The sequence below is a fragment of the Nannospalax galili genome, unplaced genomic scaffold, assembly GCF_000622305.1.
Source record: "Nannospalax galili isolate Female #2095 unplaced genomic scaffold, S.galili_v1.0 scaffold1328, whole genome shotgun sequence".
NCBI classification, from domain to species: Eukaryota; Metazoa; Chordata; class Mammalia; order Rodentia; family Spalacidae; genus Nannospalax; species Nannospalax galili.
The window spans coordinates 615,360-639,029 of NW_008358795.1; the positions used below are offsets into that span (position 1 = coordinate 615,360).

A 23,670-nucleotide genomic window follows, 5' to 3' on the forward strand; every position below is an offset into this window, starting at 1 on the left:
CTACTGCATTGTTTTGTTGCTCCTGATAATTTCCTTTTCTTTTTTGAGACGGGGTCTTCCTATAGCTCCAGCTGGCCTGGAACTCACTATGTAGACCGGGCTGGCCTTGAACTCACAGAGATCCATCTGCCTCTGCCTCCTGAGTTCTGGGACTAAAGGCGTGCGCCACCACACCCAGCTCCAGTAATTTTCATTTTGTGTTTTTGGGTGCCCCGGGACGAATCTTCTCACTTTCAAATGATAGTTTTTCCTCTTTATTGTATCTTGGAGTTTGTTTTCGAATGCTTTGACTAGTACTTCCAGAAAAATACAACTGTTACCTTTCTGTTTTCTGAAACTTTGATGGAAATGCGTCTGCTGGGTCAATAACCATAAAGTTGCCAATCGAAATGGGGGATCTGCTTAGAACTGTGCTATTTAGCATGCTTGAAACTCTGTTTGGTTCCCTGTGCACACATGCACCAGAAAAAAAAAGCTAAGCTATTAAAGTATGGATTTTTTTTTTTTTGGTGTTTTTGAGACAGGGTCTCCCTGCAGCCCCAGCTGGCCTGTAACTCACCATGTAGACCAGGCTGGCCTTGAACTCACAGAGATCCACCTGCCTCTGCCTCCCAAGTGCCGTGCGCCACCACGCCCGGCTTAAATTATGGATTTTTTTTAAAATCAAGAGATGTTAGATTTGATGTGGTAGATAGGTCCAGATGTCAACATCAGGTGTCATTTCTTTGGAACTATCCACATTGATATCTGAGAGGCTCTCAGTGACCTGAAATTCCCCTGACTGTAGGAGGTTAGTACAGCAATGACCAACTAGACACTGCAGGGGCAGGAAACTTGGTAGCTGTCATTGCACAGGGCTGGATGCCTCAGCTTCCCAATCTGGTGCTGAAGGCCTGGGTACTGAGGTCCATGTTTGGAGGTTGAAAAAGCTGGAGTCTGATGTCAGGGGAGGACAGCAACAGTTAACAAAGAAGTGAGGGCAGGCGGGCACACCCTGCCGGTTCCCTTCGACCTCTTTACATTTAGACCACTGGTAGGAAGGTGCTGCCCATTTTTAAAATTTAAAAAAGAACGGGGCTAGAGAGATGGCTCAGTGATTAAGAACACTGGTTGTTCTTGCGGAAGACTCGGGTTCGAATCCCAGCACCCACATGGCAGTTAACAACTGTCTGTAACTCCAGTTCCAGAGGATCCGACAGCCTCTTCTGTTCTCCATGGGCATTGCACAATGGGTGCACTTACCTATGCGCAGGCAATACACGCATACACATAAAATAAAAATAATAAAATATTTTTAAAAAAGAATTTTTATGCCGGGCGTGGTGGCACATGCCTTTAATCCCACCACTCAGGAGGCAGAGGCAGGCGAATCTCTGTGAGTTCGAGGCCAGTCTGTTCTCCATGGTGAATCCAGGACAGCTGGGGCTCCAGGGAGACCCTGTCTCAAAAAGACAAAAAAAAAAAAATTTTTATGTATATGAGTGTTTGCCTGCATGAGTGTAAGTGCACCCATGCATACAATGCCTGCAGAGATCAGAAGAGGGCATTGGTTCTCTTGGAACTGGAGTTATGAACAGTTGGTAGCTGCTATGTGGGTGCTGGGAACTGAATCTGGGTCCTCTGCAAGAGTAGCCAGTGCTCGGGGCTAGAGAGATGGCTCAGCAGTTACCCCTATGTTCTTGCAGAAGATCCAGGTTTGAATCCCAGCACCCATATGGGAGCTAACAACTGTCCATAACTCCAGTTCTAGGGGATCCGACAGCCTCTTCTGTCCTCTTAGGGCATTGCACGACATGGGTGCACTTACTTACATGCAGGCAATACACACAAACACATAAAATAAAAATAATAAGCCAGGAGTGGTGGCACACGCCTTTAGTCCCAGCACTCTCGAGGCAGGCAGATTTCTGTGAGTTCGAGGCCAGCCTGGTCTCCATAGTGAGTTCCAGGCCAGCTGGGGCTGCAGGGAGACCCTGTCTCAAAAAGACAAAAACAAAACAAAACAAACCCCCGAAAAAATAATAAATTTTTTTTTTTTTTTGTCTTTTTGAGACAGGGTCTCCCTGTAGCCCTAGCTGGCCTGAAACTCACTATGGAGACCAGACTGGCCTCAAACCACAGAGATCTGCCACCACACCTGGCCTAATATTTTTAAAAATTTGTCTTCTCTGTTTTACATTTCATTTATTTAGTGTGTGTGTGTGTGTGTGTATGTGTGCATGTGCATGTGAGCATGTGCGTGTGTGCATGTGCGTGTGAGCATGTGCGTGTGTGCATGTGCGTGTGAGCATGTGCGTGTGTGCATGTGCGTGTGAGCATGTGCGTGTGTGCATGTGCGTGTGAGCATGTGCGTGTGTGCATGTGCGTGTGAGCATGTGCGTGTGTGCATGTGCGTGTGAGCATGTGCGTGTGTGCATGTGCGTGTGAGCATGTGCGTGTGTGCATGTGCGTGTGAGCATGTGCGTGTGTGCATGTGCGTGTGAGCATGTGCGTGTGTGCATGTGCGTGTGAGCATGTGCGTGTGTGCATGTGCGTGTGAGCATGTGCGTGTGAGCATGTGCGTGTGTGCATGTGCGTGTGAGCATGTGCGTGTGAGCATGTGCATGTGCAAGTCATAGTTTGCCTGTGGAAGTCAAAGGACAACTTGTGGGAGGCAGTTCTCTCCTTCTACAGTGTGGATTCTGTGGCTTGAGCTCAGGCTTAGCAACAGGTGTCTGTATGGGCTGAGCCATCTTGCCAGCCCATGTCTTTAAATTTTTTTTAAAAATATTTCATTTATGCCAGGCGTGGTAGCACATGCCTTTAATCCCAGCACTTGGGAGGCAGAGGCAGGCGGATCTCTGTGAGTTCAAGGCCAGTCTGGTCTACATAGTTCCAGGACAGCTGGGGCTACAGGGAGACCCTGTCTCAAAAAGACCAAAAAAAAAAAAAAACCCAAAATTTTATTATTTTTATTTCAGTGTAATTGCCTACATGTGTGTAAGTGCACCCATGTCATGCAATGCCCAGAAGGTGCTGGATCGCCTGGAACTAGAGTCACAGACGGTTGTTAGCAAACATGTGGGTTCTGGGAATCAAACCCAGTTCCTTTGCAAGAGTAGTCAGTGCTCTTAACCATGGAGCCATCTCTCCTACCTCATTCTTTTAAAAAAAAATTTAATTTACTATTTTATTCATATGAGTGTTTTGCTTATTCGTATGAGTGTTTTGCCCGTGTGTGTGTGTTGGAACTAGAGTCACAGACGGTTGTTAGCAAACATGTGGGTTCTGGGAATCAAACCCAGTTCCTTTGCAAGAGTAGTCAGTGCTCTTAACCATGGAGCCATCTCTCCTACCTCATTCTTTTAAAAAAAAATTTAATTTACTATTTTATTCATATGAGTGTTTTGCTTATTCGTATGAGTGTTTTGCCCGTGTGTGTGTGTATATACTCGTGCAATGCCCATGGAGGCCAGAAGGGGGCATCAGATCCCATGGAACTGGAGTTACTGATGGTTGTTAGCAGCTATGTGGGTGCTGGGAACTGAACCTGGGTCCTCTGCAAGAGCAGACAGTACTCTTAACTACTGAGCCATCTCTCCAGCCCCATCTTCTCTTTTTTAATTGATCAGCCTGACTAGTAGTTTTTGTAAATTGATTTTAACAATATTTTCTGAAAAACAGCCTTCAGTTTCATGGATCTTCAACGCTTCTCTAAAGATTAGAAAGTCCAAGGTCAGCCTGGTGTGGTGGTGCAGCACTCAGGAGCAGAGGCAGGTGGATCTTTGTGAGCAAGGTGAGCCTGGTCTACATAGAGAGTTCCAGGACAGTTAGGGTTACAGAGAAACCCTGTCTCAAACAAACCATAACAACAGCAAAAAAGAAAGTCTAAGGTCAACATGTTGGTGGAGGACATGACAGGGCCACGGTACTCATGAGCTCACTGTAGCTGTGGTTGCCTGCACAAGACCTGCACAAGATCAAGCCAGTCAGCACTCAAAAATGAGCAGGAGAGGGCTCAGGAGACTTATTAAGTGAGGAGCTTTTGGCAGGTGATGGTTGCCTAGGGAAAGCTAGTCAGTTTTCTTCAGCACTGTGACCCATACTAGGTTGTCCATGCTCCAAAAGATGTCCCTATGCCCATGCACATATGTGAAGTACTAACTGTGCTCAGTGGAGAAGCAGAAGAGGGGGAGGAAGAGGAGGGGAGGAGAAATGGGAGGAGGGGGAGGACAAGGAAGAGAGGGAAGAGGAGGAGGAAGGGGAGGAAGAAGAGGAAAGGGAGGATGAGGAAGGGGAAGAGGAAGAAGGGAGGAAGAGAAGGGGAGGAGGAGGAGCAAGAGGAGGAAGAAGAGGAGGGGGAGGGAGGGTGGAGTTGAAGGGGGGTGAATATGGCCTAAATATATTGTATTCATGTATGAAATTGCCAAAGAATATACATTTAAAAATTTAGATGTTGGCATATTCCATGTCTGGTGAAGACACATTTCCTGGCTCATAAATGGTGCCTTAGTTTGTTTTGAAGACAGGGCTACATAATAAGACTTTGTCAGCAACAACAAAAAGCCAGGTACCGTGGTGGTGCACACCTTTAATCTCAGCACTCTGGGAGGCAGAGGCCGAGAGGCCTCTGGCCAGCCTGGTCTAGTACCAAGTTCCAGGCTATATAGTGAGATCCTGTCTCAAAAACAACAAAAATCCACTTGATGGTCTTCCACAGGACCTGAGTTTGCCAAGCATCCATACAAGGGAGCTCACAACTGCCTGCATCTGTAGATCCAGGAGACCTAACATCCCTCTACTGGCCTCTGTGGGAATGTGCATACATGTGGCATACATACACAAATACATACATAAATATTTTTCAAAAATTTTATTTTTAATAAGTCTTTTTAAAAATTTTATTATTTTTTACAGGCTGGGCATGGTGGCACACGCCTTTAATCCCAGCACTCGGGAGGCAGAGTCAGGCGGATCTCTGTGAGTTCGGGGCTAGGCTGGTCTACATAGTGAGTTCCAGGACAGCTGGGGCTACAGGGAGACCCGATCTCAAAAAGACCAAAAAAAAAAGAAAAATTATTTTTATGTGTGTGTGTGTGTGTGTGTATGTGTGTGTATGTCCCTGGGGAGGCCAGAAGAAGGTTTCAGACCCCCTGGAGCTGGAGTTATACAGTTGAGAACTGTTCCTGACCAGCTGGGGCTACAGGGAGACCCTTGTCCTAGTTTGTTTCTCCATTGCTGTGACAAAACACTCTGACCACTACCAACTTGGGGAGGAAAGGGTTTATTTATCTTACATCTCCTGGGTCACAGTTATCCAGGAGCCCAAGGTAGGAACCTGAAGGCAGGAGCTGCTTGCTCCCCTGGCCCCTGCTCAGCCTGCTTTCTTATGCAACACAGGCCCACATGCCCAGGGGTGACACCACCCACAGTGGGCTGGGCCCTCCCACATCACTCATCAGGAAGATGCCCTTCAGACATAGCGACAAGCCAGTCCAATAGAGGCAATTCCCCGATTGAAGCTCCCTCAACCCAGGTGTGTCAAGTTGATACTAAAGCTATCCAGCACACCTATATAATTCATGCACTTGAGGCTCATATAGTTTTACATGTTTGGTTTCCTAATAAGCTGTTTTCAGTCTTGAAATATCCAGGTAGTAAAAACCTGTGATTCCTTTGCCCTGGGAGCTATGTAAGAATAGTATCCTTTGATAAGGAGATTAAAGTGATTAAGAAGAGGCCTAGAGATCTGCACTTAAACAATGGAGAGAGTGCCTCCAGGGCAAGACCACACCCAGCTAAGCCTCCAATCTGGGAAGTTATTATTGAAAGATGTGCATTGGTTGTCATCATTTTAGTCAGTGCATTCTTTGTCTAATCTTGTGTTTCCACAATTGTGCCTTTGTTTAGTTTCCGTCTGTTGCCCCTGGGGTACAGTTGTTCCTTTCCCCACTCTTTACATTACTTAAAGCATTCTTTGAAGGGCTGGTTTTGTGGACATTTATTCTTGCAGCCTATTTGTTTTGTGGAAGATTTTTCTTTTCCCTTCAACTATAATAGACGTTTTTCCTGGGTAGAGTATTCTGGGTCAGCATCTATGGTTATTTAGAACTGGGAATACTTTGGTCCAGGCTCTTTTGGCTGTCATAGTTTGCATTGATAAGTCAGCTGTAATTCTGATGGGTTTTCCTTTATATGTGACTTGTTTTTCTTTTGCAGCTTTCAGAACTCTCTCTTTGTTCTGTACATTTAGTGTTTTTATTATGATATGCTGTGGCAAGTTTCTTTTCTGGTCCTATTTGGTGTTCTATGTGCTTCTTGTATTTGTATGGGCATGTCTTTCCTTAATTTGGGGAAATTCTCTTCTACAATTCTGTTTAAGATGTGGTCAAAGCATTAACCTGAAATTCGTATCCTTCCTCTGCCTATGATGTGTAGATTTGGTCTTTTCATGGTGTTCCATATTCCTTTTTGTCTTTTTTTTTTCTTTTTGAAGCAGGGTCTCCCTGTAACCCCAGCTATCCTGGAACTCACTATGTAGACCAGGCTGGCCTTGAACTCACAGAGATCCGCCCGCTTCTGCCTCCCAAGTGCTGGGACTACAGGCGTGCACCACCACGCCCAGCTCCATTCCTTTTTTTTAAAAAAAAATTCCAATCTTTGCTTGAGTGGTTCAATTCTTCAACTTTATCATCCATTCTTGATATGTTTTCCATTTAATTGATTCTAGCAGCGAGGCGCTCTCCTGTTGTTTCAAATTGACTCATTGAGGTTTTGCTTCCGTTTTCATTTCAGCCTGAATTTTCTTCAGTATTTCTTTTTGTGAACTCAGAAGTTTATCCCTATCTTGTTTTTCTTAAATATTTTATTATTTTTATTTTATGTGTATGAGTATATTGCCTGCATGTGAGTGCACCTGTGTTGTGCAATGCTGCAGGCAACAGGGCTTCAGATTCCCCTGGAACTGGAGTTAAGGACAATTCATAGTTGCCATGTGGGTGCTGGGAATCGAACCTGGGTCCTCTGCAAGACCAGTCAGTGCTCTTAACCGCTAAGTCATCTCTCCGGCCCCTATCCCTATCTTCTTTTAGTTTTTTGTGTGTTCTTTAAATTCATTGAATTCTTTGATCATGTTCTTTTAAATTCTCTGTCCTGGATTATCTCTAGGGAGTTCTCCTTGTAGAACTCTTCTACAGGACTTGTGGGGTTTGGTGAGAACATACTACTTTGGTTTTCTATATTATTTTTCTGTCGTGATTTTGGCATGTGAATTTCTTTTGTTGTTTGTGATTCTGGCATGAAACTCAAGCCTTCCTTTGTTGAGTTGAAGTCTGCTTCTGTTTGTATTACTGGCATGCCTTAGTTGTTTTCTTATTGGGTATGTAAAGCTGGTTGGTCGAGGTTTCAGGTTCTCTCAGATTTTATATTGAAGGGAACTGATGGCTTCAGATCGGCTACTCAGGAGCTCCCACAGAGGCCCAAGCCAGGCTCCATCAGGTACACTCAGCCTTCCTTCTAATGTCTGGACCCCTACTAGCCGGCAGTCACAGCACAATTTGGGAAGTTCCCCAAGGGAAGACCGGATTTAAGTACTCTCAGGCAGTCTGCTAAGGTCTGGGCCGCCTACTGTAGGGCAGAGAGGTCTATCCCTGACTAAGTGGGAGAGGCCATGTGGTCCCAATGTAGGGGGTTGGGGACAGCACTATTTGAGGAAGTTGACCACCATGTGGAGACCAGATCCATGTGCTCTCAGTCTGCTAATGTCTCAGGCTCTTCTGTAGGGCATAGAAGTCCAGCCCTGACAAAGTGGGAAGGGGCCACATGTGGTCCCAATGTAGGAGGTTGGGCATGACATGATTTGGGGGAGCTCACCACCACATGGAGGCTGGATCCAGGCACTCCCAGGCTGTCTGCTAACAGTAATATGCATTCCTAACCACTCAGCCACCTCTGCAGCCCACATTAACTTTTTGAAATGTTGGCTCAGCTTTCCACATCTGGAATACATCCACTTCATCACGTTATAGAATTCTTTTTGTGTACTGCTACATTCCATTTATTAATTGTGTATGTGCTGGGATTTGAACCCAGGTTTTTTTATTTGTTTGAGATGAGGTCTGTCCTTGAACTCATGATTTTATTTTACTTTTTATTTATTTGGTCTTTTTGAGACAGGGTCTCCCTGTAGCCCCAGCAGTTCTAAACTCACTATGTAGACCAGGCTGGCCTTGAACTCACAGAGATCCACCTGCCTCTGCCTCTCGAGTGCTGGGATTAAAGGCATGCGCCACCACTGCCCAGCTTTATTTTGAATTATGTGTTTATGAGTTGTCTGAGTGCAGTGCCTGAGGAGGCCTGAAGAGGGCGTCAGATCCCCTGGAGTTACAGGCAGTTGTGAGCCACCAGACGTGGGTACTGGAAACTGAATTAGGCCCTCTACAAGAGCAGTATGTGCTCTTAACCACTGAGCCATCTCCAGTCCCAGTCTTGTGATTTTTTTTTTTTTTTTTTTTTTTTTTTTTTTGAGGCAGGGTCTCCCTGTAGCCCCAGCTAGCCTGGAACTCACTATGTAAACCAAGCTGGTCTTGACCTCACAGAGATCTGCCTGCCTCTGCCTCCCAAGTGCACCACCACACCCAGCTTGTCTTGTGGGGTTTTAAAAAACAATGTCCTTATTTGGTTTTGGTATGGGGATAATGGTGGCATCACAGAACGAGTAGCAAAGTACTCCTCCTTCTGACTTCTGGAAAAGACTTCAGAGAGGTGGTATATTTTCTTCCCTAAATGTCTGTTAAATTCAACATCAGGCCAGGTCCTCTCTGTACTGGAAGTCTACTGAGTGAGTGTTCTTGTGTTTCCCATCCCATTTACGTATTGAAATCTTTTCTTTCTGAAAATTACTTATTCTGAAGACTTAACTTTGAATCTAGTCACTGAAGAAGTGTCAGAATATTCATGGCCTTGATTTAGTGTCTCAATGTTTAATATGCTGATTTACAGATTTGTAGTTGATTAAAAACAAATAACCATTGTTGAAGCCCTTTAGATCCTAGTACATGACTTTTTTGGATTTTTTGCTTTCTTCTTGACAGCAAATAATCTCTAATGTGCAAAGTTGATCCAAAAATTATTTCACAGTTCTATAGTGGCCGTAGGGAAACTCTAAATCCATGCAAAATTCTATTCTTTGATTAGTTTTCTCAAAATAGGGCAAAAAAAATTAAATTTCCACCATGCTGAACCACCTCACTTTGAGATAGAAACTTGACTATTTTACTAAGAACATAACATTTAAGCATCTGTATACCAGTTTGTATAATTCTTGGAAATCTTTGTAGAATAATGGTAAATAACCAATAAATCATTTCCCCTTCAATGGTAATATTGTTGTGGTAATAGTAGTCTTTTGTTCTAGTGCTGTGATTCCTGGTGGGCTCCAGGATGGGGAGGGGTCACCAGAAAGACTTGAGCCACAAATAGAACCTTGGAACTTTCAGCCCCATCCTCCAGGAAGGGAAGAAGGGCTGGTTATTTGAATTGATAACTGATCATTCCTATACTGGGACAAGGCAGCCAGAACAAGTGTCACCTCCTCAGCTGCCTAGGCTGGCCTATTGCACACAGCTTGCACCACACTGGAACTGCCACCCTCAAATGCAGACCCAGGCTGAGCCCTGCTCATGAGCTCCTTTGGTCCTGTCTCCTGTCACCACCACTCAACCACTTCTATGCATCTTTGTCTGTGTGTAGTCACATTGGTGAGTCCAGCCATGGCCTTAATTATGCCTGAGCTTGACTTTTGGTCCAGGCTACAGTGAGCATTAAATTATTATTCCAAGCCAGGTGTGGTGGCACATGCCTTTAGTCCAAGCATGCCCAGCTGTAACATACTTTTAAATTTTAAAAAATCGCTGGGCGGGGTGGCACACGCCTTTAATCCCAGCACTCGGGAGGCAGAGGCAAGCGATCTCTGAGTTCAAGGCCAGCCTGGTCCACGTAGTGAGTTCTAGGACAGCTGGGGCTACAGGGAGACCCTGTCTCAAAGAAATCAAAAAAAAAAAAATCATTTTTATGTGTATGAGTTTTGCCTGCATGTATGTAAATGCATTGCCTAGGGAGGCCAGAAGAGAGTGTCAGGTCCTCTGGAAATGGAGTTAGGAATGTTAGCCATCAAGAGAATGCTGGGAACCAAACCCTGGTCCTCTGAAAGAGCAGCAAGTGCTCTTAACTGCTGAGCCATCTCTCCAGCCCTCTTTAATATACTTTTGTTTGTTGTTTGACATAGTCTCCCTGTGAGACCAGCTGTCCTTGGACTCAAAGCAATTGTCCTGCTTCAGGTTGGGATTATAAGTGTGGTACTGCCAGACCTGGCAATGTAATATCTTTTATAAAAAAGAAGTAACATAACAGTAGTGTTTCTTAATAATGATCAATTGCAAAGAGGGTTGGTCAGACTCACAGGTCACAACCCGTGACTTACCAATTGACATTTGAATTGTGACACAGAACCCCTAACCTGTTTTGGTTGGAGGAATTGAGTCCATCTGATGTCCAGCACTGTAAGAGTGGGTAGACGGAACAGGATGCCTCCATGGATGGTAGAAAGACGAACACGAGCTGGATGGTCAGCTCTCACATAGGGCTAATTATTCTTTTTATGTGTGGGTGTGTTTGTGATCCCGTGTGCAAGGGTGTGTGCATGTGTGTAGGCCACAGGTCTATGCTGAGCACCTGATTGCTCTTCACCTTCCAAGGCAGGGTCTCACTGAACCTGGAGCGTGATTGGCTACACTGCATGGCAACAAGCTCCAGATTGTCTCCACCTCCCCAGCTTTGTGATATAGACATGGGGTCTCACCTAGCTGTCACAGGAGTTGGGGGTGTGTAGACCTTGGGCCCTCACCCTTGTGCAGCAAGCAGTTTACTGAGTCATCTCCCCAGCCTCCTGGGCCTAGTAACACACTTTCTGCATGTGTGTGAAAATAGCTGCATTTCTGGATTCCCTTGCCACTAGATTGAGGGAAATGGAACACACTAATTAGATGGTGTCTGACTGGTGGGGGCCATGGAGGGGGCAAAGCTCTCTCCAGCAGCATCCGGTCTCTACCTTGGTGAGTACTAAGAGGCAGTGGCAGCAGATCTACTCTCAAACCCAAGGTGCTCAGGGGCTGGGCTGCAGGCAGGGCAGCAAATCCTGGAACTCTACAAGCTCCAGTGGCAACTTCTATGAGGCCCGCTTCTCTAGTCTTCATGAGGAGTGGGTAAGGTCCTGACCTACAAACAGCTGGAGTTCCTGAAACCACTGCCTTCCAGGTTTGGTAATGGCTGGCAAAGCTGTTTCCTCATTCAAACATTCCTTCAGGTTCAAAAGACTCAGGAGGGCTGGAGAGTTGGCTCAGTGGTTAAGAGCACTAGCTGCTCTTGCAGGGGACCTGGGTTCAGTTCCCAGCACCCATGTGGCTGCTAATGACCATCCAGTTCCAAGGGGATTCAATGTCCTCTTCTGACCTCCAGATTGCATAACACAGGTGCACTTACAGGTGCATGCAGGAACTATACTCATATACATAAAAATATTTAAAAATATATAAATAAAAGACTCAGGAAATTTACAAATCTCTGGAAGCTCAGAAGATTTCAAGATTTGTGAGGTCCCTCCCCCAGTTTATAAAATCAGTCCTTACCTGCTGGGGAGCCTCCTGTGGAGCTGGCTGTCAGAAGCTGTGGGGATGTAGCTTTCCTCAATGATCACCAAGGCTGGAGTGGGCTTTTTGGTGATGGAGCTGTCCTTGACTCACCCACATTCCCATAAGTAACTCCAATGAACTTACTAGCTCACCAAGCTAGATTTGGATGGGATCATTTCTTTGGCCTGTTGTAGATGCCCAGGCTGGAGTGAAAAAAGTCCCACAGTCCCAGTTACCTTCACAGCCTGAGCTTGAACCTGGCTTTAGCCTTGACCTAAGATGGCCTGTTAGGAATCAGAAGCAGGGGCAGAAAAGCAGCCCTTCCCTGAGACCATCCCAAGTCCAAGGTCATTTGCCCACCAGCACCAGCTGACCGCTGCTTCAGCATACCCAGGGTCTGCTCAGGGTGGAGTGGGCTGGCTGTGCAGCTCCCACAGAGCTCTGCGTGTAGCAAAGAAAGCCTGCTACAGGATGACAAATTACTGACTACTTCACAGCTGACGGCCTCAGGAAAATCACTTAACCCCTTTGGCTAGCAGATTTCCTCACCTGTGGAGGGAGTTCTGCAGAACTGTTGCAAAATGACATGAGGCAATGTATGTGGGAAATACCAGGCTCTGTGCCTGGCGGCAGAGATGGCCTCAATGCATGTGAACCCCACGTGTCTTGCACATTTGGAAAAAGAAGTAGGGGGACAATTTCTTCTCCTGAGAAGATTCTTAAGCACAGACTGGGTTTCCTGGGTACTGGGATTAGGAGAATGTGCCCCCCTCCTTCTCCTCTGCCCAGAACCTTACTGGCAGGCTATCTCTATAGCTGGTTCAAACCAGCACAGCCCCAGGAAAGGGTGCCAGGCTTCTCTCACAAGTTATCATCATCCAGTGTAGCCTGGACTTCTGGGGGCAGGATTCCAGCCCCAGGTCAGGAAGCCCAAGTTTGAATTCCAGTCTTCATACTAAGTTTCAGAGTGATTTTGGGCCAGGCCACACCCTCTGGAAAAGACGGTTTTTAGCCTCTCCGAGCAGGAACTATGGGATTAGTCTGGCCTTTCTTGGGGCCTATGACCTACCCCAGGTAAGCCTGCTCTTAGAGAAGGTCCAAAAGAAAACAAGCCAGTGAGGGTTGGTAGTGAATGTTAGTTTTTATGGAATTGGAGCTGCAAGAATATGTTATGACCCTTAGCAACCCGCTGGGCCAGTCCCAAGAGCCACCAGTCCTGTCCCACCTGGCCTCCCAGGGGTCACTCAACAGGCTGCAAGCCCACGGAGGTAGTCTCCTGCCATAGGCAGCACGGCCCAGTCATCAGTCCTGATGGCCACAGGCACTCCATCTGCCTGGGCTGCTTCCAGCCGCAGCAGCAGCATCGAGTGAGGGGGCAGGTGGACGGCTATGTGGTAGCTGGTGGGGGGCTGGGCCACCACCACGAAGGGCTCCAGGTGCTGGGACACCAAGGTCTCCAGGCCCTGTGACCCAAGTGGACACCACACACGGCTTTCCACACCCTTTGGCAGGCAGGAGTCCCAGAGTTCCTCAAAGAAACTCAGCTCAGAGCCCTTGGGGGACTGGGGAAAAGGCAGAAAAAGATCAGCAAAGTTCACAGACAGGGGTGGCAGGTGGGCATGGCATGTGAGGCCTGTGGTTGTGGTATAAAGAGCCTGGACCTGTAGCTGGGTAGGGGCTGGGCGTCGGGGCTTCAGGGTCAGGTACAGAGGATGGGTAGGCCGGTCTGGACACAGGCAGGGTATGTGGATGGCCTCCAAAGGCTCATAGAGTTGTCCTTTGACACAGAAGCGCAGCTCCATAGAGTAGACAGCCTCCAGTGCCTCCACCTGAAGCCGAAGCACTGGGAGTGGGCCTCTGGCCTTCTGCCGCCCCACACTCAACTGAATTGGGGCTGGGGTCTCCTGAACCATCAGTGTTGTCGCAAAGCCTTGGTTCTCTGCCACCAGTGAAGAAGCCAAGGCAGGTGCAGCAAGTGAGGGGCCCAGGGCCACCCCCAACTTGGGACTTGCCAGGTGGGCCAAGAGCATATAGTAGAGGCGGGCATGGTCCCGCCCATCAGGGTCCTCCAGCTGCCTGGCCAGCATCTGCAGCAAGTCTGCCAGGCCATCTCCCCCACTGGTCTGCAGCAAGGCCCGACAGACCTGCAGCAGGGCCTGCTGTAGGCCCCAGTCGGTGCAGTGGGGGGCTGTAGCCTGTAGAAAGCTGAGGGTGGCACTCTGAGCACCTCCCTCTGCCACCTCTGCCAGCATCTGCAGGTGCCAGCCAAGAGCTTCACCCGGGCCTGGCCTGGTTACCACCTCCTGCCACAGGACCTTCCTGAGGGGCTCTCCCAGCTCAGGGCCCACCCGATCCAAGAGGTCCACAAAGTGCGGCACTAGTGAAGGTCGAGCCTGGTATAGCTGGGCCAGTCCATGGATCAAGGGTGTCAGTATTGCAGGCTGCCCTGCCAGGCAGCTGGCAGTCAGGTATGTGGCCTGGAAACAGAGAGTGGCCAAGGCTCGGGGACCATCACCCAGGGCTGCCCTCTGCAGCAGGCCAGTCAGCAGTTCCACCAAGAACTGCCGTGGGCTCTGAGCCTGGCCTTTGTCCTCCTCCTCATCTTCAGCACAGAGCAGACACAACAAGTGCAGGTGAGCCAGGAGGGCCATCGGGTCATGCAGGAGACTAGGCATGAGACCACGACATAACTGGGGCCCCAGTAGCAGGGGGGCAGCCTCCTCCCCTTCAGGCCCCAGTGGACAATTCTCAGGGAAGCTCAAGAGGCAGTGCAGGTAAAAGAGATGGGTGGGCGAAGGCAAGGCTGGGTGCTGGGCGGCCAAGGTGAGCCTGCGGAGCAGCAGGGCCTCATCCTGAGTGGTGAACAAGGCCTCACCGAAGGTGGCCTTGAGGGCAAGAACCGAGTGCAGCAGTGTCAGCTGTGCTGTGCCCAGCAGCCGAACCAGCTGTGGCTTGAAAAGCATTGGTAGCTGTCCCCGAAGACCCCGCATCGCCCAGCCCAGGAGCCACAGAAGGTGGGCCTGGGCCACAGGAGTGAGCAGGTAGGAGGTGTCTAGAAGCTGAGCCACGGCAGCCCTCAGCTCCCGGGCCTCCTCAGGGCTGGGCTCTAGTATCGAAAGGCCACACTCCCCCTCCTCAGCTGTGGGCCAACTGGGTGCCTGGGGCTGAAGGTGGGCATCCCCCTCCTCAGCCAGTGTCCAGTCCCAGCGGCTACCCCCAGTGGAGGAGGCCCCAGCCACAAGCAGGCCCTGCAGTCCAACCCCAGACCTCGATTGGGCCACCAAAGTGTTGTGCAGCACAAGAGCCAGCAGCAGACTGAGGGGTTGGACCGGCCCCATTTGTCCCAGGAGGCTCCGCAGCAGCCCCAGGGAGCTTCCCAGCAGCCCCGGTTTGCAGCTCTCGAGCTCCCGCAGGCACTCACACGCTGTGGCCTGTAAGGGGTGCTGTTCTGCGGTGGGTCCAAAGGCTCGTCCCACATCTTGGCCTGAAGCTAAGCGTAGCAGTAGGGGCAGGAGCCGACAGGAAGCTTCAGAGGTGGGTCCCAGAGCCCCCCCTGCCACCAGGGCTGTGGTGGCTGCCAGCAGCAGGGGCCTGCGCAGAGCTGAAGGTCTTGGGGGTAGGAGGATCAGAGTGTCCAACAGGGAGGTGACGGCAGCCTCTGCAGCAGGTGCATCAGGCCACAGTTTGTCTGAGTACTCCAAGCTCAGTGCCAACAAGGAAACCTGGGATGGGGGGTTTAAGAGGGAATCAGGATTCGGTAGTCTGGGGCAACCATGCACCGTGGCGGGGCACACCAGCACGCCCTACCTTGGTCTGCTCGCTCAGTTTGTCACTCCTTAAGTCGCTCAGCAGGTCGAGACCCAAATCCTCACTTTCGGCCCGTGCCATGAAGGTGGATGGACTGGCCCGGAAAGCCGCCAGGCGCCGGGCCCAGGCTTCCCGATTCAGGGGCCCCATGGTCAGTAAGCAAGTGACGTCTCTGCGGAAAGGAGTATAAAGTCCTGGTCCAAGCACACATGGTGAGGAGGCGCTGAGCTTCCCGGCAGCCAGAGGGCGCCCGGTCCCCACCATGGGGGAGGCACTGTTACCCCAGGACGGTCCTGCAAACCCTAGCAGGGTCGCCCCAGGACCGTCCTGCAGACCCCAGCAGGGTCACCCCAAGGCCATCCTGCACTGCAGACCCCAGCAGGGTCAACCCAGGGCCATCCTGCACTGCAGACCCCAGCAGACCCTGGTGCTCTAGAGGCTTCCGGGAGGAGCCGAAAACGTCCGCCTAGGACCCTGCGGAACAGAGCCGCGACCACCGGCGGGGCCGCCTGTGAGTTGCGTGCGGAGAGCGCATTAGGCCTCCCGCCTACGGCGCGCACCGAAACCACAGCGTCGACCCGGCCGCTGGCGCCGGTGGTAACGGGCTCTCACCGCTTGAGTCAGCCGCCGCGGGCACTCCGTTGGCTCCTTCCGGGCCGGCGGGCGGGCGGCGCGGAGGCGGAGCGGGGCGAACGGAGCGTGGGCGGCGGGGCGAGGCGCGCCCGGGGGCGGGGCGTAACGGGGCCTCCGCCTGCCCAGCACGCCCGGCAGGTGCCGACTCGCCGGTTTCGCCGGGGCTGAGTAACTGTCTCGCCGCGTAGCCCCCTTCCCCGAAACCACCGCGGGCGCGGGCAGGGGCGGACTGGGCGGGCCGGGAGCCCCTGGGTAGTGCCCCCACCCGCGCCTAGATGCCCTGCTCGGGATCGGGCGGCGGGGTGCAGGTCCCGAGGCGGCCGCTGGGGGCGCGCGAGGAGCAGTGCGGGAAGAGCAGGGCGCCAGGCGCGGCGGGACCGGTTGGACCGGCGCCGCAGGGCTTGGCTTGGCGTCCCCCACGCGGGCCGGGGTCCCACACCCGCTCGGCTTGGGGGCGAGGAGCCGGCGTCGGGGCTGCAGCCGGGCGGTCATGCTGACCTTTGCCCGCAGCCGCGCCGGGGTGAAGAGGGCGGGACGGGGCCCAAAGCGGCCGGGAAGCCGGAACGCAACGGGATCCAGACTCCGGAAGTGCAGGCTGGCCAGGCCTGGTGGGTCCCCTGGCTCGCAGCACGCCTGACATGGACAGAGAACCTAGGCTTTGGAAGCAAGGAGACCTCGGGCCAGGATGTGCACTCGGGGCTGTGCACTTCAGTCTGTGCACTACTGGAGTCCAGAGGGCTGGATCCCAGCTGTTTGGGGGAGTCGTGAGCTGGGCCCTCTGATTTCCAGGGTGCAAAACTTCGCGCGTCCAAACCCTATCGCCCACCCTCCTAAAGAGCCTGTGGTACTCTAATGAGCCGCTTTGAAGATGAAACACCTGAACCCTCATTGTCAGCCACTGGCCACTCACCTCTCTTCCTCCAGGCTTCCCAAGCACCTCCCTACCGCGACCTCCCCCCGCCTCCAGAAGATGGGAGTGGTGAGGTAGAAGGCTAGAAAGAAGGGTGCTTGGGCATCCAGGACCAGAGTTGGGGATGCTACGAAATGGAGACAGCCACCGGAGGCGCAGGTTCAGCTAGAAGGCTTGGTCCCGCCTCCTCTGGGCTCCTCTGGGCTCTGGCTCCACAGCTGACTCACAGGCGACATCCCTAAACCACTTCCCTCTAGGTGCCTCAGTTTCCCCATCTATAAATTGGGAGTGATGACTCCTGCCCAAGGGGCTGTGGGGTGGGGCACCTGGCTAATTAAGCATAAGATGAAAGAGGCCAGGATGAGAGCAGCCCTGGGCAGGGAAGGCAGCTTGGAGTAGGAGCCTGTCTGGTTTCCCAGTCTGGGGCCCAGAGGGCGCTGATAACTGCAGATTCAGTCTCACCGCTCTTTGGGAGCCAGGAAGGATTATTAAATCCCTGTTACAGTGGAGGAGAAAGGCTTCCAGGGGTCAGGGAGTCCAACTCTGGCTCTAAACCAAGCCTCTGATGTTGTGGCTTTTGCCAACCTCCAGCCTCTTTGGGCTTTGGCTCCTTGAGGTGGAGTGGTTGGTTTCCAATGTGATGGATGCATCTGTGTGAACTCACTGGGACTCATGGCAACCCTGGGGTACTGAGGGTGGGTACCATTCACACTTGAACTTTTGGGAGCCCAGAAAGGTGAGGTCATTTCCACAGAGCCCCAGAGCTCCTGAGAAGCGTAGCTGGACTTCTGCAACCCCCTACCTACCCAACCACACACTTGCTAGCCTCACCTTCTTGGGTCCCAGTCCCTGAAAGGCCCTGTTCTCACCTGCCTGCTCAAGTGTCCATTCCTCTATGGGTGTTATTCGATTTGTCCTTGAAACACACTGAGCATAAGGAGGTGCCATCAGCCCATCAGCAGGCCCTACCAAGAGTGACTCTTCCTGTTGCAAGGCCCAGCTGGCTGAGCAAGGAGTTCCTACTCAGTGCCTTCAACCTCTTTCCTCCTCTCCGCATTCCTATCCTTCCTTGTGCAGCCAAGTTCTGGGGAGCCCCTAGACATTAGCCTGGGAAAAGGGGAAGTTAGTTCTCTGAGGGATCCTGAGCCTCGGTTTTCTCATCTGTACAAATAGGGGGTACAACCAACATATCCCCGTGGCATTGGGTGCTGGGGAAATAGGATGCTTTACGAAACAAGTTCATGGGTCAAAAAGCAGAGTTGTAGGGGCAGGGGCTGGGAGAGTGGAGGGCTGCTGCTAATGTTCGAAAGGTTTTCTTTGGGGGGGGTGATAAAAATATTTTGGACTTGGTGATTGTTGTACCAGTCCCAGGAGGCTAACAACCACTGAACAGTACATTTTATGAAGGTGAATGTTATGGTGGATTATATCTAAATAAAGCTATTAAAAATGGCGTTATGGGGCTGGAGAGATGGCTCAGCGGTTAAGAGCACTGGCTACTTCTACAGAGGACCCAGGTTCAATTCCTGGCACCCACATGGCAGCTATGAACCGTCCTTAACTCCAGTTCCAGGGAAATTTGAAGCCCTCTTCTGACCTCTTGGCATTGCACGACATGGATGCACTCACATACATGCAGGCAATGCACTTATATACATAAAATAAAAAAATAATAATAAACATGGTGTTACTGTCAGGCTTGGTGGCACAGATTTGTAAACTCAAGTATTCATGGGGCTGAGGCAGGAAGACTGAAAGTTCTGGGTTTGCTGGGGCCACAGAGAGTGCTCAAGGCTGGCCTGGTCAACTTAGTAAGACCCTGTCACAAAATAGAAAATGAAAGGAGGATGGAGATGTATCTCAGTGATAGCATGTTTGCCTAGTATGTACAAGGCCACGGTACCCCAGTGTGGTTAAAAACAACAGGGCTGGAGAGGGCTCTGCAGTGAAGAGCAATGGCTGCTCTTGTAGAGGACCCGGGTTTGATTCCCAGCACCCACGTGGCTACTAATAACTGTCCATAACTCCAGTTTCAGGAATCCGACATCCTTTTCTGACCTCTGCAGGCATTGCTGAACACAGGTAGACTTACATATATGCAGGCAATGTACTCATACACATGAAACAAAAATAATAAACTATAAACAACAAAATGGTGGTGTAAACAGGATCCCTTGGGGCTGAGAATATGGCACAGTGAGGACCTAATTCAGATCCCCAGCACCCACAAAAGCTGAGTGTAATGGTGAATGCTGTAATCCTACTGCTGGGAGACAGAAATAAGAGGATCTGGTGGCTGGCTCCAGTGGAATGAGTGCGCTCCAGGTTCCAGAAACCCTGTCTCAAAAAAAAAAAGGGGGTGGAGAGTGGTTGAGGAAGACCTCTGACATTGATTTCTGCCCCCCCCCAAATAACATAAAAGACAAAAATGTGCTGGGTGTGGTGCTGCACCCCTTTTATTCCAGCACTCAGGAGGCAGAGGCAGGCAGATCTCTGAGTTCATGGAGACCCTGTCTCAAAAAGACCAAAAAATAAAATAAAAATGAAAAATGAGTAGTTGGGTGTGGTGGCGCACGCCTTTAATCCCAGCACTCGGGAGGCAGAGGCAGGCGGATCTCTGTGAGTTCAAGGCCAACCTGGTCTACATAGTGAGTTCCAGGACAGCTGGGGCTACAGGGAAATCCTGTCTCAAAAAGACCAATTTTTTTAAAAAAAAAAAAAAAAAAAAAAAAAAAAAGAAAGAAAACTGAACAGGTTCCTCTCAAAACTAACACAATGACAACAGAAAAGGCAAAACAAGATGTTAACGTGAACAACACTGGAAAGAAATCAGCATCAGGGGTGACAATAGGCTCAAGAACCTAGGTGGGAGATCAGAGCCCTATGAAGAGGAAACATCAGCAGGAAGCCTGAATGAGAAGAGGAGCCAGTTCCCAGGCAGGGAAAAGCAGACTCAAACTCACAGGCAGGAGGAGGCTAAACCTAGAAGGGGTGGTGACCCCTGTGGGATGGAGGAGGGCAGTGTACTGGGCACATAGTGCTGAGCACACAGTGCACTGGGCACACAGGGAAGCAGCAGGGAGACAGAGGTTCATGGCACCACAGCACTCTAGGCCTTGGGGGGGGGCGGTTCTTTCTGTTGAGGGGAGACATGGGTTTTCACAACATCCAGGGCTGGCTGTGGGGTTGGCCAGGAGCCAGGAGCAGGTCTGGTGTGGAGGGGGGTTGGCCTGGTTGGAACTGAGAGAAGGGACTGGGAAGAGAGAGGCAGTGACTCAGGGCTGTGAGCCTGGAGCACTTAGAGGCTCCAGCGTCTGAGACAGGAAGAGGCTGTGGGGACTTCAAACTGAGCCTAAAGCCCAGCAGGTGGGACCTGTGCCACTGTGGTGGAGCCTCATCCCACTCTGGCACCTGCCAGCAGCAACCAGCTCCACTCCACATGCCTCCAAGCAATCTCCTCTGTCCGTGGCCCTCGGCCTTCTGCCATTTTGGGAGGCATGGCCCCCTGGCAGTAAGTTGGGAGGCCCCAGGCAGGAACCCACTGAGATGGAGGTGTCACTGTCACTATAGCACTGCACACTATTATTTTTTTGGTCCATTTGAGACAGGGTATCCCTGTAGCCCCAGCTGGCCTTGAACTCATTGAAATCCACCTACCTCTGCCTCCCAAGTGCTGGGATTAAAGGCATGCGCTGCTAAGCCTGGCTAGCACACATAGGGAGTTTGAAGCCAGCCTTGGCTATGTGAGACCCTTCAAAACAAAAAAGAAGAGCAGGGCCACTCAAACAGGAAAGGGCCCCATGAGTGTGCTCGCAAGCTGTGTCTATTACAGGGCTTCTGTGCCTCCAGCCAAAAGTCAATCTACAGGACCTCTTGACCCATAAGGAACAGAACTAGAACTATGAGCCCCACACTACAGATGGGGAAACCGAGGCCCTGGTGAGAGGGTAAGTGATAACTTGGTCCTAGTCCTCAGATATCAACTATCTGTATCTTTTCAGCATGTATTTTTCAGGGGCCTTTCTGTTTAAGGCCTCTGGATCCCTAGCCTCTTCCCCATCTCCATCCCATCCCAGTTCCTCCTGAGGACTTCAGTGAGAATAGGAAGGAGTGCTTTCAAACTTTCTCCCACCATCTGATGCCCATACTAACTCTCCTGGGCTTTTGGGGATGGGTACTGAGCACCAAATTCAGGCAGCATGCATTAGGGAGTGCAGTCCTTGCCTTTGGGGGCTCCTCTTTTTGTCATACCCTTCTCTCCTGTATCAAAAGGCGATGTCCACACAGGACATGTGACTCAGTTGCACTGTGGCTCAGTTCAGTCCACCATCCTTAACTGGACCATTGCTGCAGCTCCAACAACCCTGACCTCCCTACTGCCCCCTTCCCCTCCTAGTCCCCACACGCCATTCAGCACTTGGCAGGTCCTGTGGCTGAACCATACATGCCATGACCCCACCCTTTAGTGTCTGGCCACACAGCTGTTGAGAGCTTTGTGTACACACTAGACTCGTTCTCAGTGAAAGGCTTTGGTCCCAGCTGTCCTGGTTATGGCCTTCCACACACTGTCCTCTCATTGGGATCTCAGCACCCCTACTTGCCACCAACACACCCCTCACCCTAGTTAATCCTTCCATACTGCATTGTTTCCTAGTGTTTTCCTTGTATTGCAGAATCCTCAGCACCTAGTACCTAATGGGTGCTTGAAGAATATTTGTTGGCTATATCAGGAGATGGAGATGAATGTCATCTAGCAAATGTGGTGACAGGGCAAGCATGTCTCCTCACAGTGCTGTGGCTTAGCTCTGGTTCACCCAAGCTTACATATCTTGTCTAGCTCCAGAGTACCCGTGACCCACACCCCATACACTGGCACCTTGTGGGTCAAACCTAATCCAGAGCTAAGAGTAGTACTTTAACCCTAGCACTCATTGGCAGGGGCAAGAGGATCTCTGGGAGTTCAAGGCCAGCCTGGTCTACATAGCAAGTTCCAGGCCAGCCAAGGCTACATAGTGAGACCCTGTCTCAAAACAAAACAAATTAACCCACAAGAGTGTTTGGCTTGGCCCAGTCTAAGAGCATTTATTTACAACTCAGTAGGTTTGGGGCTGAGGAGATAGCTTGGTGGGTAAAGTGCTTGCTGTGCATGCATTAGGGCCTGAGTTCAGATCTCTGGTTGGGCGTGGTGACGTGAATCTGTAACCCTGGAGCTGGAAGGATGGAGACGAGGATCATTCAAGCTCATTGGCCAGGTGGTGTCAGAGGCTTTTTTATTGCTAAACTTGTGTTATCATTGTCTTATAGTCAGGAAATTTTCTCTGTATCTATCCCTGCTGCAAGTTAGAAAATGAAATTTGAGTGGATCATATGAGTCAAGAAAATAGTACAGTCAAGGGCCAGCAACGTAGAGAGCTTAAGCTAGCATGTACCAGGCCCTGGGTTTGATCTCCAGCACTGCCCAAACCAGTGTGAGGCACATGCCTATTATATAATCCTAGCACTCAGGAGGTAGAGGCAGGAGGATGAAATGATGTTCAAGGTCATTCTTGGCTATATTTGAGTTTGACGGTTACCATGGGATACATAAGACCCTATCTATAAAAAAGGGGGGAGCTGGAGAGATGGCTCATTGGTTAAGAGCACTGGTTGTTCTTGCAGAAGATCCGGGTTCGAATCCTAGCACCCACATGGCAGCTAACAACTGTCTGTAACTCCAGTTCCAGGGGATCTGACAGCCTCTTCTGATGTCCGCAGGATTGCATGACATGGGTGCACTTACCTGTGGGGAGCCGCCTGCCGTCCCTGCAGACGCCATTACAAGATGGCGCTTGGTTAAGAGCACTGGTTGTTCTTGCAGAAGATCCGGGTTCGAATCCTAGCACCCACATGGCAGCTAACAACTGTCTGTAACTCCAGTTCCAGGGGATCTGACAGCCTCTTCTGATGTCCGCAGGATTGCATGACATGGGTGCACTTACCTGTGGGGAGCCGCCTGCCGTCCCTGCAGACGCCATTACAAGATGGCGCTCACATCCGGTTCATGCTGAGCAGTAAATAAGTCAGTACGCATGCCCGAAGTAATTTTCCACCTTCTAGTCTCTGCCTACCTCGTGGCGTGATATGGGCTGATGAGTTTGCGACCAATCAAGAGTTGCCACGTCCAAGACGGGCTTACTAACCTATATAAGGGCTGGGTTTCCGACATTCGGGGTCTTCGCCCTGTAAGCTTATGCTCTCCCTCTCAAGATGCATTAAAGCTTTTCTGCAGAAGGATCCTGAGTGTGCCGCGTCGTTCTTGCTGGCGAGACGATAGCGCGGGACAACAGAAAATGAGTTCAAAGCCATCGACCAAACCATCGTCAGCACCATCGGAGACACCTTGAGTTCAAGGAGGATTCAGAACTGCAGGTAAGGACGTTCAGAGAGGTATGTTTTTTCTGGACTTTGGCTTGAACCTGTTTCCGCCTTGGAAAGGTAGCTTTGAGGCCTTGGTTATCATTCTGGGAGCACTTATAGTTTTGTTGTATAAAACATGCCAGGCCGTTGTGGCGGAAAGTCGAAATGTTCTTGAGGAAGTCCAGGATAGCATGTCAGAAACTGAACGCAGTGAGAGGTTAGGTGCACGAAAAAAGAAACGGGCCCCAAATAAGGAAA

At 50.5% G+C, this 23,670-nt stretch overlaps 1 protein-coding gene across 4 annotated transcripts; it reads right to left on the reverse strand.

The window, feature by feature from the left end:
* Positions 1 to 12,791: 12,791 nt before the first annotated feature.
* Positions 12,792 to 17,315, reverse strand: Ap5b1 (adaptor related protein complex 5 subunit beta 1). 4 transcript variants are annotated; one of them, XM_029558211.1, is made up of 3 exons: positions 17,017 to 17,315; positions 15,474 to 15,645; positions 12,792 to 15,388 (listed from the first exon to the last, which is right to left on the reverse strand). In XM_029558211.1, exons 2-3 carry the CDS (start codon positions 15,621 to 15,623, stop codon positions 12,911 to 12,913), a joined length of 2,628 nt encoding a protein of 875 aa, XP_029414071.1. In that variant the 5' UTR covers positions 15,624 to 15,645; positions 17,017 to 17,315; the 3' UTR covers positions 12,792 to 12,910. The 4 variants fall into 4 exon arrangements, with proteins under 4 accessions (XP_029414071.1, XP_008820430.1, XP_029414070.1 ...); XM_008822208.2 differs by lacking the exon at positions 17,017 to 17,315 and adding an exon at positions 16,086 to 16,144; XM_029558210.1 differs by lacking the exon at positions 17,017 to 17,315 and adding an exon at positions 15,887 to 16,138 and having other exon boundaries at positions 15,474 to 15,847.
* Between the last annotated feature and the right edge of the window lie 6,355 nt (positions 17,316 to 23,670).

Bases quoted from the DNA above. Each gene is read 5' to 3' on its own strand.
- Ap5b1 (XM_029558210.1), bottom strand. From the start codon at position 15,737: ATGGTGGGGACCGGGCGCCCTCTGGCTGCCGGGAAGCTCAGCGCCTCC. The intron at 15,389-15,473 runs GTAGGGCGTGCT...CCCCCATCCCAG, and splicing joins AACTGAGCGAGCAGACCAAG to GTTTCCTTGTTGGCACTGAG.